The 13,688-nt window shown below is 57.8% G+C and overlaps 1 protein-coding gene across 1 annotated transcript in view; it reads left to right on the forward strand.

Annotated features, from left to right (window-relative positions):
• The window catches only part of MYBPC2 (myosin binding protein C, fast type), an 18,408-nt gene extending 4,967 nt beyond the window's left edge, over positions 1 to 13,441 (forward strand). The window contains exons 6-25 of the mRNA XM_027841233.1: positions 205 to 337; positions 694 to 818; positions 904 to 1,009; positions 1,321 to 1,493; positions 2,223 to 2,388; positions 4,163 to 4,269; positions 6,254 to 6,283; positions 6,648 to 6,787; positions 7,502 to 7,661; positions 7,830 to 7,934; positions 8,180 to 8,368; positions 8,686 to 8,820; positions 8,985 to 9,152; positions 9,530 to 9,618; positions 9,692 to 9,887; positions 10,188 to 10,327; positions 10,506 to 10,665; positions 11,467 to 11,603; positions 11,863 to 12,049; positions 13,296 to 13,441. Coding sequence (XP_027697034.1) covers positions 205 to 337; positions 694 to 818; positions 904 to 1,009; positions 1,321 to 1,493; positions 2,223 to 2,388; positions 4,163 to 4,269; positions 6,254 to 6,283; positions 6,648 to 6,787; positions 7,502 to 7,661; positions 7,830 to 7,934; positions 8,180 to 8,368; positions 8,686 to 8,820; positions 8,985 to 9,152; positions 9,530 to 9,618; positions 9,692 to 9,887; positions 10,188 to 10,327; positions 10,506 to 10,665; positions 11,467 to 11,603; positions 11,863 to 12,049; positions 13,296 to 13,306 — 2,657 coding nt within the window. The 3' untranslated portion in view covers positions 13,307 to 13,441. The remainder of the gene's footprint in view (positions 1 to 204; positions 338 to 693; positions 819 to 903; positions 1,010 to 1,320; positions 1,494 to 2,222; positions 2,389 to 4,162; positions 4,270 to 6,253; positions 6,284 to 6,647; positions 6,788 to 7,501; positions 7,662 to 7,829; positions 7,935 to 8,179; positions 8,369 to 8,685; positions 8,821 to 8,984; positions 9,153 to 9,529; positions 9,619 to 9,691; positions 9,888 to 10,187; positions 10,328 to 10,505; positions 10,666 to 11,466; positions 11,604 to 11,862; positions 12,050 to 13,295) is intronic.
• The last annotated feature ends 247 nt before the right edge of the window (positions 13,442 to 13,688 follow it).

The following is a 13,688-nucleotide window of genomic DNA, read 5'->3' on the forward strand; positions in this document are numbered from 1 at the left end:
GGGAGCTGGGGAGGGGGGAGCTGGGAGGGGGAGAAGATGGGGAGGGGGAGATGCTGGGGAAGGGGAGCAGATAGGGACGGGGAGCAGCTGGGGAGGGGGGAGCTGGGGAGGGGGAGATGCTGGGGAGGGGGTAGCTGGGGAGGGGGAGCAGATGGGGTGGCACAACTGGGGTGCTGGTCCCTGAGCCCCTCCCGGTGCCAACAGCCTTCACAAAGAAGCTGGACCCGGCTTACCAGGTGGACAAGGGGAATAAGATTAAGCTGGTGGTAGAGATCAGTGACCCTGACCTGCCCCTCAAGTGGTACAAGAACGGGCAGGAGATCAAGCCCAGCAGCAAGTGAGCGCGGGTGGGGGGGGGGCAAGGCTGGGAGGGCCTGGAGAAGAGGGAAGGTCAGAGCTGGGAGGGGCCTTAGAACGTGGAATGTCAGAATCGATGGAGGGGTGATAGCACAGAACCCAGAAGGCTTGAGCTGGCCATTAACCTCAGAATGAAGTGACAGTTGGGTGGGGCCTTCTCAGTGGGAGCACCCCACCCCGGAACCCCAAGGGACCTTGGGAGGTAAAATGTTGCTCGTCACAAGCTGCGGTGCCCACGAGGTGGAGCAGAGGCGGGGGGGGGCCCGGGGGGGCGGGAGGGGAGGGGCTCGGTGCCCCGGCGGGGGGGGGTCCTCAGCATCCCTGCGGCTGGGTCAGGTACGTGTTTGAGAACGTGGGCAAGAAGAGAATTCTCACCATCAACAAGTGCACTCTGGCCGACGATGCCGCCTATGAAGTAGCTGTCAAGGATGAGAAGTGTTTCACGGAGCTCTTCGTCAAAGGTGGGGGGCTCGGACAGGCGGGGGGGCGTGCCAAGGGGCTCTGGGGGGCTTCCCCCCCGCTGACCATCCCTCACCTGCCCCTCAGAGCCCCCGGTCCTCATTGTCACACCCTTGGAGGACCAGCAGGTGTTTGTGGGTGACCGCGTGGAGATGATGGTGGAGGTGTCAGAGGAGGGAGCCCAGCTCATGTGGCAAGTGATGTCGGGCTCCTTCCTGGTTCCCAGCCTTTTCCCTCGGCTCCTGACCCCTCTACCCCTGACCTGTGTGCACCGCAGGGACCCAAGCCATGCACAAGCCCAGGTCCTATCCTGGGACTCCCCTCCCCACCCGGCATAGCCCCAACAAACACCCCCTCTTATTTCCTGTCTCCCACGCGGCCCTGATGCCCTCACCATGATCCCCGGACCCCTCCCACCCCTGTCTTATTCCCAACTTGCCATGAGGCCCCAGCCCTCCAGTGTTCCCTGGATGTGAGCCCTCCCCTCTCCTCTGCTCCTCCCAGGATGAAGGACGGTGTGGAAATGACCAAGGAGGATTCCTACAAGGCTCACTACCGCTTCAAGAAAGATGGGAAGAAGCACCTGCTGATTTTCACGGAGGTCACCCTAGAGGACACGGGCCGCTACATGGTCATGACCAACGGCGGCCAGTGTGAGGCGGAGCTCATTGTGGAGGGTAAGGGGGCCCTCGCGGGGAGGGGCTGGAGGCCGGACCAGCTGGGTCTGCCTGGCTCTGGAACCCAGGCCCGGTGGCACTGTGCACCTACCTGGGATTGCCCAGTGTAAGGAGCTCACTCCCAATCACCTCCTCCAGGACAGCAAAACTGAGGGGAAGAAGAAAAGATGCATGGGTCCCCAAAGGGCCTCTGGGGGCTGGAATTCAGAAGGCCCTCTCATCTTCTAGTCAATTGAGTTCAACTCAACCACCATTTATGAAGCACCAACTATGTACAGGGCCCTGTGTTCAGTGCTGGGGGAGACAGGAATTTTACATAACACCAAGTTCCTGCCTTCAGGGAGGTCACAGTCTAGTAGACTATGCCATACACATTTATGAAGCGCCGACTGTGTACAGGGCCCTGTGCTCAGTGCTGGGGGAGACAGGAATTTTACATAACACCAAGTTCCTGCCTTCAGGGAGGTCACAGTCTAGTAGACTATGCCATACACATTTATTAAGTGCCGACTATGTACAGGGCCCTGTGCTCACTTATGAGGGAGGCAGCCCTCCTGTTACGTCAGATCTCTGCTCCCAAGGAGTGCATAGTTTAATAGGAGCATTCCACTCCATTCAGTAAGCATTGATTAAGCACCTAAGGTATGCAGATCGCATACTCAGTCACCACTGGGGCCATCCAGGGCTCAAGGAGTAGCTGATACCTGAACACACCCTCCCTCCCTCCAGAGAAGCAGCTGGAAGTCCTCCAGGACATCGCGGACCTGACGGTGAAGGCCTCAGAGCAGGCCGTGTTCACGTGTGAGGTGTCTGATGAGAAAGTGACTGGAAAGTGGTACAAGAATGGCGTGGAAGTGCGGCCCAGCAAGAGGGTCAGCATCATCCACAAGGGCCGGTGAGAGCCGAGGGGGCCGGGCGCCATTCATCAACTTCCAGCCACTCCACGGTCCAGCCCATCCTTTGGAGGAGCACCCAAGGCCATGGGGACGGCGGCCCAGGGAGGCTGAGCACTGTGCGGAGTGGGGCCGGGTTTCTGGGGCCACTCGGTTTAGCCAGACTCTGTGCACAGGGGCACAGCTGTCACAGGTCGTGGGGTTTGGCTAGTGCGGACCCCACCTCTGCTTCTGCAGCTGGTGTTGGCTGCCCTTAGCCCTGTCCCAGGGCCGAGCAGAACATTGGTCAGCCTGGAGGAGGGAGGACTCAGGGAGCACCTTTGGTCAGCCCGGAGGAGGGAGGACTCAGGGAGCACCTTTGGTCAGCCCGGAGGAGGGAGGACTCAGAGGACATGAGGGTGGGGTTCTGGCGTTATGAGGCTGTCCTGGGGAGAAGGGATGGGGCTCTTTCTGTTTGACTCCGAAGGGCAGCACCTGGTGTGGTGAGTAGAGACAGTCGTGGCCCAATGTCACAGAGAACTTCCTAACCGTTAGACGTGCCCCAGCGTAGAAAGGGGGCCAGGCTCTCCCTTCCTGGAGGATGGGGATGACCCCATGGTGAGGCTTAGTCTGGATTGCCCTCAATGGCTGGCGGGGCCTCAGTTTCTTCCTATGTGAAATGGAGCCCAGAGAGCTGACCTTGGGAGCTGGGTGGGAGTCCTGCCTCTGACCACACTGGCTCCATGACTGTGGGCAGCTCCCGAGAAGGCAGCCACCTGCATTGCCTTAGGAAATTAATTCGCTGTACCAGTGAAATCGACCCCGTGTAGGAAGGCAGCGCACAGTTACCTAGCGCTTTATGAAGATTCTCTCCTTCATGATCCCTGTTTTACAGATGAGAAAACTGAGGCTGAGAGGAGGGTCACACAGTGAGGAAGGAGCTGAGGGAGAGTTCAAACTCAGGCCTTTGCAATCCTCGGTGCCTCCTAGTTCCCTATCGATCAATCAGTCAAGAAGCATTTATTTAATGCCACTGTTAGCCAGGCTCTATGCGAGGTGCTAGGGATGTAAAAACAGGAGTGAAACATATCTGCCCTCAGAGGGTTTACGCTCTAATGGGGAAGCCATGCACCCACTGTGTGCCAAGTTCAACCCTCTCCCTTTACGGATGTGGAAACTGAGGCCCAGAGCAGTCTGGCCAGTCAGCCGGCATTCATCGGTGCCTTCTCTGGGCACAGCTGTGGGGACACACAAGTCCTGCCTCTGTTGGGACAGTCAGCAGGGATAGAAATAGGAATGGAAATATTTACAGCAGCCCTGGGGGGCGGTGAGGAGGGCAAGAGGTGGGGGCCGCTGACCCGCATCTGGCTCCCTGCCCACTCCCGGCAGACCTCGGTGACCTTAGGCCCCTTCCCACTTAGCAGCCTGTCATCCCAGGGGTTCCAGGGGGCCATGACCTGAGGGGTGGGGTGAGGGGCGCAGGGGCGAGGCCTCCGGGCCTCTCACCTGTTACAAATGTCACAGTGTTATATGCAAACCTGCTCATTTGCCTAAAGCCCATGGAATGTGTGGGTCCTCACTCCCCCACCTGCCTGTGGGCTGCATGTAAATGAGGCGGAACCCTATTGTCCTGAGAATTCCATGGCCATCCACGGGGGGGGGGGGGTGGCGGGTCTAAGACGCAGAGGGAGAAGACCCCTCCCTGTCCCCGGGTTCTCTGCATCTGTAGTATGGGATGGCACAGCTCCCTTCCAGCCCTGATTCCCGGCATCCCACAGACCCACGTTCCCCCTGCAGATTCCACAAGCTGGTCATCGATGACGTCCGTCCTGAGGATGAGGGCGATTACACGTTTGTGCCGGATGGCTTTGCCCTGACCTTGTCAGCCAAGCTCAACTTCCTGGGTGAGACTGACCCCCACTCCGACTGCGTCCCTCAGGCATTGTGTGATCAAGGAACAGTTTGTCTCCATCACTGAGCCTCAGTTTATTGTTCTGTCAAATGGGGGCGTGAGCTCAATGAATCACGTTCCCAGATTTGGAGCCCCGTGCCTGATGCCCCATGGCAGGGCCTTGTTGATAGGAGAAAGGACCCAGCCCAGCTTTCTAAGACCATTTCTAAGAATGCCAGAGCAGGGCCGCAGAAGGGGGGTCCAGGTATGAGGCAGCTCCGGCCCCTGGGGCCGTTTGGGAGAACGCAAACCATGTTTCTGGAAGGAATTCGCCAAGCGCTCCAACAATTAGGAGGTCTTGGGTGAGGAACTTAAGACCACAGAGGAGTGGTTTGGGTTTTCCTGCCTGTCGCCCGTGGAGGGAAAGAGATGCCCCCAAAATGGATCTGGGAATTGAACAGTTTCACCGGAAGGTGAGATGGGAATCTGCTGGGATGATAGATTCCTGGCCAAGCATTTATTAAACACCTACTGTGTGCCAGCACCCTGCGAAGTGCTGGGGATGCAGAGAAAGGCAGAAGGAGAAAAGAAACCCCACCCAGGCTGGTAAGAAAGCGCTGGCCAGGGGTCCTGCACCGGTAACAGAAAAGGCAGGATTGCAGAGAGAGAAAACTGCCTTATGTGAATCCCCAAGATATTTACCAGAGAGCAGGGGCTAAACGGGGAACTGCGAACTTAAAAGAAAGTGTGTTTTGATAACTATTTCAGTAGAATTGGTTTCCTGTGTAATCCTACATATAATTATTTAAAATGTGACTCTCAGAAGACCTCACTGTAGGTTTCCCCGGCGTGAGTGACTGCTCACGGTCCACGCTGCAAGCAAAGGCAAAGAAATTCACTAGAGATCAATGTGATACAGTGTCTCACAATTCACTTCCCCAGTGGCACGCGCTGCCTGGGAGGCATGGGCCGGCCCTCTGCAGCCCTTACTGGAAGACCACTTCTTCCGTATGGTCTGGCGGCCATGCTTTTCACGGAAGGCTTGCATTAGTCGGCCGCTGAGGCCCCTTCCAAATCTCAAATTCTGTGAGTCTGATGTCAGTGGGCCAATAAACATTCATCAAGCGCTAGGCCCTGGGTAAGTGCCGAGGATATAAAAGACAGTACCTGCCTTCGAGCAGCTTACAGTCCATTTGGACTCCAAGATGGGGAGGCAGAATTAGGCAGCAGCTGTTCAGAAAAGGATCTGGGGGTTTCAGTGGACTGCAAACTCAAGCAAACTGAGTGAATGGGGACACGTGGCAGCCAAGAGGGTCACAGCTTCAGGAATAGGAAGAACGTCCTAAAAATGAGATCTGCCCTACGGTGGAACAGGGCTGCCTTGAGAGGCAGTGGGCTTCCCTTCCTTGGAGGGCGTCGTGCTCAAACTGGACCCTGCTCACCTGGCCGGTATATTGGGGAAATAGACAGTGGGTGTTCCTTTGTGCGTGAGTTAGAATAGATAGTCACTGCCGTCCCTTGCCGCGCTCGGATTCTGTGATTCAGAATACTGAATTGGAATGGGTCCTGGAAGGCATCATGCTATCACAGACCCCCTTCATTTTACAGAAGAAGAAGTACTCAGTGGGGTGTGGGGAGGGGACCAAAGTCACAGAGCTAGTAATTGGCAAGACCCTCAGATCCCAGGCAAACCATTCTCTCTCTGGGTCTCAGTTTCTTTCTCTGTCAAATAGGGGCAAAGGCCTTCCCTGGCCACTTCACAGGCCCCAGGAGTCCTGGGGAGGGCACTGTTGAGCATCCATTCAGGGGTATTCCCAGGGCTCCAGGAGGCCCCCCAGTTCCCCATCCTCTCCCTCTCAGGACTCTGTCCTCCTGGTCTTCATCTGCCCTATATCCCGTGCCTGGCAGCAAGGGCATATGAGATGGGGTGGGGGGGTGCTGAAGCCCCAGCGGCCAGCCCTAAGTTCCTGATAGCTTCCTCTTTCTCTCACTTCCAGAGATCAAGATCGATTATGTTCCCAAGCAAGGTAAGTACTGCTGAACGGGGCAGGGGTGGGGCTGGAGGAGCTGGCCTTTTGGATCCCAGAGGGGAAGGGGGCAGAGAGGCCCGGGAACCATGCGGAATGGCTGGGTCCCCAAGGATAGTGAAGGCTGGGGAGCTGGACACCTCTGCTCTCTTGAATCCCTGGGTCCCCGAGAGCACTGCGGGGCTGGGAGTTCTGATGTGTGGGTCCCCAAAGAAGGTCAAGGCTAGAATCAGGTGCTCTAAGAGGAGCAGTGGCTGGGGCCCCTGATGGTGTTCAGGACCTGCGAGGGGCAGGCCGCAGGGAGGCTGCCTTGGGCATCCTGGGCTTGGGAGGACCCAACTCTCTGTACCCCATTTGCTCCCAGAGCCCCCCAAGATCCACTTGGACTGCTCAGGGAAGACCTCCGAGAACTCTATCATAGTGGTGGCTGGAAACAAGCTCAGGCTAGATGTGGCCATCACAGGAGAGCCCCCTCCCACGGTCACCTGGTTGAAGGGGGATCAGGTATGGGGCTGGGGAGATGGGTCTTTCCTTGGGCATCTTTCTCTTCCTCCCTCCCTCTCTCCCTGGTCTGCCCCTCACTTGCTCTGGAACCTGGGGGGGCAAGGCCCCTGTCACTCTGGGCTTCTTTATCTGTTTAAAACAAAAAAGGAGGGGAAGGAAGGGGAGTGGGGGAGGGGAGGGAGGGAGGAGAGTGGGAGAGGGGAGGGAGGGACAGGGGGGAGGGGAGGGGGAGGGCTAGACCCTCCAAGAAGCTCTGATGCTCCTGTCCCTTTCTCCACCTCCCCCTTTCTCAAGGGAATTCAGCGAGGCTTGACTGGCCTTCCTGGCTGACAGCCAGTTCCATGCCTGAGCCCGGGCTCTGCTGGGTCAGCAGAAAGGGGAAATCATCTCCTGCCCACCTTCCCCAGGACCTCAGAATCTGGTGCTGCCAGGGCCTTGAGAGTTCATTAGTGCAACTCCATCTTAAATATGGGGAAACTGAGGCCAAGCAGGGTTTGTGCAGGCTCCTACGGGGGCCTTATGCACAGAATCCCATCCTCCTCAAGATAAAAAGGACCTTGGCGATCAGGGCCAGCTCCCTTATTTGTCAGACAGGGAAACTGAGGCCCCAGCCCACGCGGACAGTCAGGGTTTCTGAATTCCGTCTTCTGGCTCCCTCGACCTGAGAATCAAAGGTTTCTCGCCCGGCACCCCATGGCCCTCCTCCTTTCCTAGGTGTTCTCTAGCACCGAGGGCCGGGTCCGACTGGAGCAGCGGCCAGACAGCAGCTGCTTTGTGATCGAGGGGGCTGAGCGGGCCGATGAGGCCAAGTACACCATCAAGGTCACCAACCCCGTAGGCGAGGACACAGCCTCCATCTTTGTCAAGGTCGTAGGTGAGTGGGGAAAGGGCTTGGAAGGGCTGGGTGGAGCGGGGCCAGGTGGTAGGGGAGAGGGAGACTGTGGGGCTGGGAGAAGGAGGAGGTGGGAGGGGCCTTGGGGAGGGCGAAGATGGTGGGATGGCTTTGGCCTCCACAGGCCTGACCTTTCCCCCCTCCCTCCAGATGTGCCGGACCCTCCTGAAGCTGTGCGGATCACGTCGGTGGGGGAGGACTGGGCCATCTTGGTCTGGGAGCCCCCCAAGTATGACGGTGGCCAGCCTCTGACCGGTGAGTCAGCTGGGCCTCCCTCCGTAGGGCTGAGGTGCGAGCCGGTCTCAAGGATGGGGCAGTAGCAGAGAAGGGCTCCTAAGAAGTGGACCTTCCACGATGCCTTTGAGCTCTGGTGCTCCTACCCAGCTTCCCTGTGGCGTCTGATTCCCCTTTGGCCTGCGACCCGCTAAGGACCACCTGGCTTTATCGTGGTGCCTTGGCGACTCCCGCCGAGTGCCTCCGTTCTCTCCCCTGACCCCCAGGGTACCTCCTGGAGAGGAAGAAGAAAGGCTCCTCCCGCTGGATGAAGCTGAATTTCGAGGTCTTCACGGAAACGACCTACGAGTCGGCCAAGATGATCGAGGGCATCCTCTATGAGATGCGCGTCTTTGCTGTCAACGCCATCGGGGTCTCCCAGCCGAGCATGAACACCAAGCCCTTCATGCCCATTGGTGAGGAGCGAGCACTGACTCAGTTTTCTCATCTGTAAAGTGAGAGGGTTGGACTCCCAGCTGAGTCCCACGACGATCCCAATTAGACGATCTAACTGACCTAAGACGCTCCCAATGGCCTGTGACTTAGTGAACCTCTGACCTAACTCTGACTCGCCTCGGGCATCCTCCTGGACGACCCAGGGTCCCCCATCACATCCCCTCAGGGCCACCTGCCTTCCTTTCATCCTTCTCCGCCCCCTTGGCTGGCCTTTCGGATCCCCTCCCGCTCTCCCCTGCTCTCACCCCTGACCCGTCGAGACCTCTGCTCTCTGTAGCTCCCACGAGTGAGCCGCTGCATCTGACAGTGGAGGATGTCACTGATACCACCACCACACTCAAGTGGCGCCCACCAGACAGGATTGGGGCCGGGGGCATCGATGGCTACCTCGTGGAGTACTGTTTGGAAGGCTGTGAGTGACCTAGGAGGCTGCCTCTCCCCGCCCTCTGGGGGTTCCCGCCTCCAGGTGCCGTGTTTCCTTGTAGTCTGGGAGGCACCAAGAGGCACGGGGAGGGGTGGGCTCGGCCAGGGGCTGGAGGGGAGTCCTAAGCCCCCTGCATTCCATCCCCCTCCCAGCTGAAGACTGGGTCGCAGCCAATACTGAGCCTGTGGAGCGCTGTGGCTTCACGGTCAAAGGCTTGCCCACGGGAGCCAGAATCCTCTTCCGCGTGGTTGGGGTCAACATCGCGGGCCGCAGTGAGCCGGCCACCCACGTCCAGCCAGTCACCATCCGGGAGATCGCACGTGAGTGACCCACTGACCTACCCCTGTTACTGGCCGGCCACGCCGAGGCCAAAGGCATCCAGAGGTGCAGCCAGAGGTCTCCTCACTGGGTCTCCCACCAATGCTCTGACTCCGGCTACTGTGGGCTAAGAGCGCCCTCCTGAGGTCATCTGGGGGTGACCGTTGACTTCTTATGGACACCTCTCATCAGACACAACCTGTCACAGTTCTAGAGTGACCAGCGGGCCTTGACCTCCCACTGACAGTGGCCACCATGAGCCAAGGTCAACCTCCTGCCCCTTAACCCCTGACCTCAGACACCCTGGGCTAGAGTTCATGTCCTTCTTTGGTCTCTGAATCCTGACCCCCCTCCCACTCCTGTTCTGCCCCCACCCCAGAACAACCCAAGATCCGGCTCCCAAGACACCTTCGGCAGACTTACGTTCTCAGAGTCGGGGAGCCGCTCAACCTGCTCATTCCTTTCCAGGTATGGGAGGCCAGGGGCCAGGGTGGGAGGGCCAGGAGTCAGAGCATCCCTTCACCTCTCACATCGTCCACAGGGGAAGCCACGGCCCCAGGTGGTATGGACAAAGGGCGGAGCGCCCCTGGACACATCCCGAGTCCACATCCGGACCAGCGACATAGATACCGTGTTCTTCGTACGTCAGGCAGCTCGGTCGGACTCCGGGGAGTATGAACTTAGCGTGCAAATAGAGAACATGAAAGACACAGCCACCATCCGGATCCAAGTCGTGGGTGCGAGAGCTGACTGAGGGATGAGGAGGGGGGAGACATGATGGGGATGAGGAAAGAGAGAGGAGGGGAGATGAGGGGACTGAAGGGTGGGGAGGGGTGAGGAGGTGGGGATGGGGAGGAGGGAGGGAGTGGGGAAGGTGAAGAGGTGGGGATGGGGAGGAGGGACGGGATGGGAAAGGACCATTCAGGGCTGGGGAGGGGGCCTAGGGGATAGAGGAGTGGGCAGAGGAGATGCAATGGAGGCCTCTTGAGGAGGATTGAGGAGGGGAGCTGCCTCTGAGCCCCTCCTCCCCTCCCCAGAGAAGGCAGGGTCTCCAGAGAACGTGATGGTGAAGGACGTATGGGGCTCCAATGCCTTGGTGGAATGGCAGCCCCCCAAGGATAATGGTAACAGTGAGGTCACCGGCTACTTTGTCCAGAAGGCTGACAAGAAGACTATGGTGAGGGGAGGGCACAGGCCTGGATGGTGGGGGTTGGGGTAGAGATTTGGTTGGGGTGTCTTCATTTCATAGATGGAAAATTGGGGGGTAGAAGGCTTGGCCAGAGTCTCCCCGCGATGTCTTGCCCTCCTCCCTTGCAGAATTCTAATCCCTCGGACCCTTTCTCCCCCCGCCCCAGGAGTGGTTCACTGTTTATGAACACAATCGGCCCACGCGGTGCACGGTGTCTGAACTTATCATTGGCAATGAATACTATTTCCGAGTGTTTAGTGAAAACATCTGTGGGCTCAGTGACTCCCCTGGTGTGTCCAAGAACACAGCCAAGATCCTCAAAACAGGTATTGTCTGCCCCGGCCCCACAGGGTGGGTGGGGGCTGACCCTAGCTCTCCAGCTCCCAGGGGATGAAGAGTCCTGCGGTGAGGGGCATGTGAGGGGGCAGAGTCAGCATTTCCATATGGAGTGGGGCTTCTTAAAGGGTCAGGCCCAGCTCCTGGCCCCTTTCAGGAGCCCTGAGTGACCCGCTGGAAGGCACCAGAGCTCAGGCCCAAGCATACACGCTCCATGGGACCACCCTCCAGCTCCCCTCCCCTCCCAGATTCACGTGATCTCCGTTGGGACCTCCTGGCAGGGGAGGAAGGTGGTGGAAGTGGGATGGCCCCCATCTTACCGATGGGGAAACTGAGGCTCGGGGGGGAAGGTCACACAGTTAATAACTCAGAACCCTGTCTCCAAGTCCAGCCCTGTTTTCCCTGTGCCTCGCTGACCGTGTGCTTGGGTTTGAGTTTTTGACTCCCCTTGCTCTCTGTGCAGACAGCCTGGCTAAATTCCTGCCCATTTCCCCGCATGTAGAAGGAGGGGGTTGGAGCAGATGGAACCTTTACTCATAGTCTTGCGCCTCCGGCATGTGGTGGGTGCAGCCGTCGGGGGCCAGGGGCTGCCTAAGCTGCCTGGAGGCCCGCTGGTCAGCCCCTGGTCAGCGGGCCAAGCCCCCATCCCAGCTCGGGCAGTGGCCGCTCTCCAAGGTCCCTCCTGACTCAGCCCTGGGGTCAGCGTGTGGGAAGGGATGGGGTGATGGTGGTGGCCGTCCAAGACCCGGAGGGGCCAGGTGGGTGACCTTCTTGTCCTTTGTCCTCACTAGGCATCACCTTCAAACCTCTGGAGTTTCAGGCACATGACTTCCGCTCGGCCCCCAAGTTCTTGACCCCACTGCTGGACCGGGTTGTGGTGGCAGGGTACTCAGCCGCGCTGTTCTGTGCTGTGCGGGGATATCCCAAGGTGGGCAGAGGCACTGGGGGCCAGGGGAGGAGGAGAAGGAGCAGGACCCGGGGAGAGGAGGGCTTCCTCGGTCACAGACAAAGGCATCGAAATGAATCCAAGGACCCAGAACTGAATACTCGCTTGGCCACTCACTAACCATGGCCCAGCCGCGCCCCTCCCAGAGCCCCAGTTTCCCCATTTGTGGAGGGGGCGTATGATCTCTGAGGTCATTCTCAGCTCACACTCCAGAGATCTGCTCTGTTCCCTCTCACCACAGCCAAAGGTGGTGTGGATGAAGAACAACGTGGAGATTCACGAAGACCCCAAGTTCATAATGACCAACCAGCAGGGGATCCTGACCCTCAACATTCGCCGTCCAAGTCCCTTCGACGGGGGCACCTACTCCTGCCTAGCGGTCAACGAGCTGGGCGAGGCACTGGCCGAATGCAAGCTGGAGGTCCGAGGTGAGGATGTGGGAGGAGCTGCCTTGGGGTGGCCTGCTGGAGGAGGTGCCCACTGAGTATGGGCTAACGGCCCAAGGCCAGCCACGACTGGTGGACTTCCAGTTGGCAGCCTGCGGTCCTGTGCCTAGCAAAGCACACCCAGAGAGGCAGTCGGAAAGATTTGGAGGCAAGGGGTCTGGGTTCAAATCCTGGCTCCGTCGACGATTGGTTGGGTGGTTTTTGGCAGGTCCTTTAACACCTCTAGGCCTGTTTTCTCCTCTATAAATGGGGTAAGGGCTGGACCAGATGACCTCTAAGGGCCTTTCCAGCTCTGTCCTTTTTCAGAGGCAACTGGGTGACACACTGGAGTCTGGAGGACCCGAGTTCATATCCAGTGTTAAGACACTTAACTGTTGTGACCCTGGGCAAGTCACTTAACCACTCTCTGCCTCAGTTTCCTCATTTGTAAAAGGGGGATAATAGTAGCACCTACCTCTCAGGGTTTTTGTGAATATCAAATTAGATAATTGTACAATGCTTTGCATGTAGTGCTCTAGAAATGCTAGCTATAATTGGTAATATTCACATGTTCTGATAGGTCTTTAAGGACCTTGGAAGGCATGCTCCCCTTTTCACAGGTGGGGAAACTGAGGTCTGGGAAGCGACTTCTTTGCTATGTTAGTTCTCAGCAGAGTTTGGATTCCAACCCAAGTCTCTTGGCTATAAGCCAAAGAAATGCTCTTTTGACCACTTCCTCTCTCTTTAGTGGCAGAATGGCCTCAAAGGACCCTGCCTGACCTTGGACTGATCACTTTCAGATCAGTTCCTGAATGCTAGAGACTTATGGTGTGAACTAAGCCAGGAACCCATTGTTCAAGGGTGGTAGCCATGTAGGGGAAGGGTATGATCATAATCATCACCCTGACAGGGAGACAGCACTGACCAGAGACAAGTGACTGGGGCTGGGGAGCACAGGAGCCAGGCAGACCTCAGGTTCAGCACTGTAAGGGACCTGCCCTTATTTATAAATGGGGAAACAGAGACCCAGAGATGACGTGTGATGTGAGGATCTGAACCCAGGTCCTCTGACTACAAATCCATGGCATCACAGCACAGATGTGGAGACAGAGGGAAAGTCAATGGGGCTGAAGGAAAGGGTCCACAAGGGACCTGGCCCTTCGTTTCCCTCTCTGGGACTCAGTATCAACCTCTGAAAGATGGGGATAATGAAGCTCACACGACTTTGTTTCTTTTCTTTCCTCTCCAGTGCCACAATAATCCTTCCTAAGGGCAGCCTATGTCCCTCCTGCCCGCCCCACTCAGTTTTTGCTGAGACCCTGAAGAACCTGCCCCTGGACCCTACTCCATGGCGACCCCTCTCCCTCCAACTGATTATGTCAAACATGAGACTTGACTCTGGGCTCCTGTTGTCAATGTCTGCTACGTGGATGGATGGATGGATGGATGGATGGATGAATGAATGAATGGAGGGGAGGGAGGAGGAATTCGGGACTTCTGCTGCTGGTGCCTGCTATATGGATGGATGGATGGATGAATGGAGGGAGGGAGGGAGGGAGGGAAGGAGGAGGAATTCAGAACTTCTGCTGCTGGTGCCCACTCTGTGGATGGATGGATGGATGGATGGATGGATGGATGGATG

This window comes from Vombatus ursinus, unplaced genomic scaffold (assembly GCF_900497805.2).
Source record: "Vombatus ursinus unplaced genomic scaffold, bare-nosed wombat genome assembly UNPS02014855.1, whole genome shotgun sequence".
Taxonomy (NCBI): Eukaryota; Metazoa; Chordata; class Mammalia; order Diprotodontia; family Vombatidae; genus Vombatus; species Vombatus ursinus.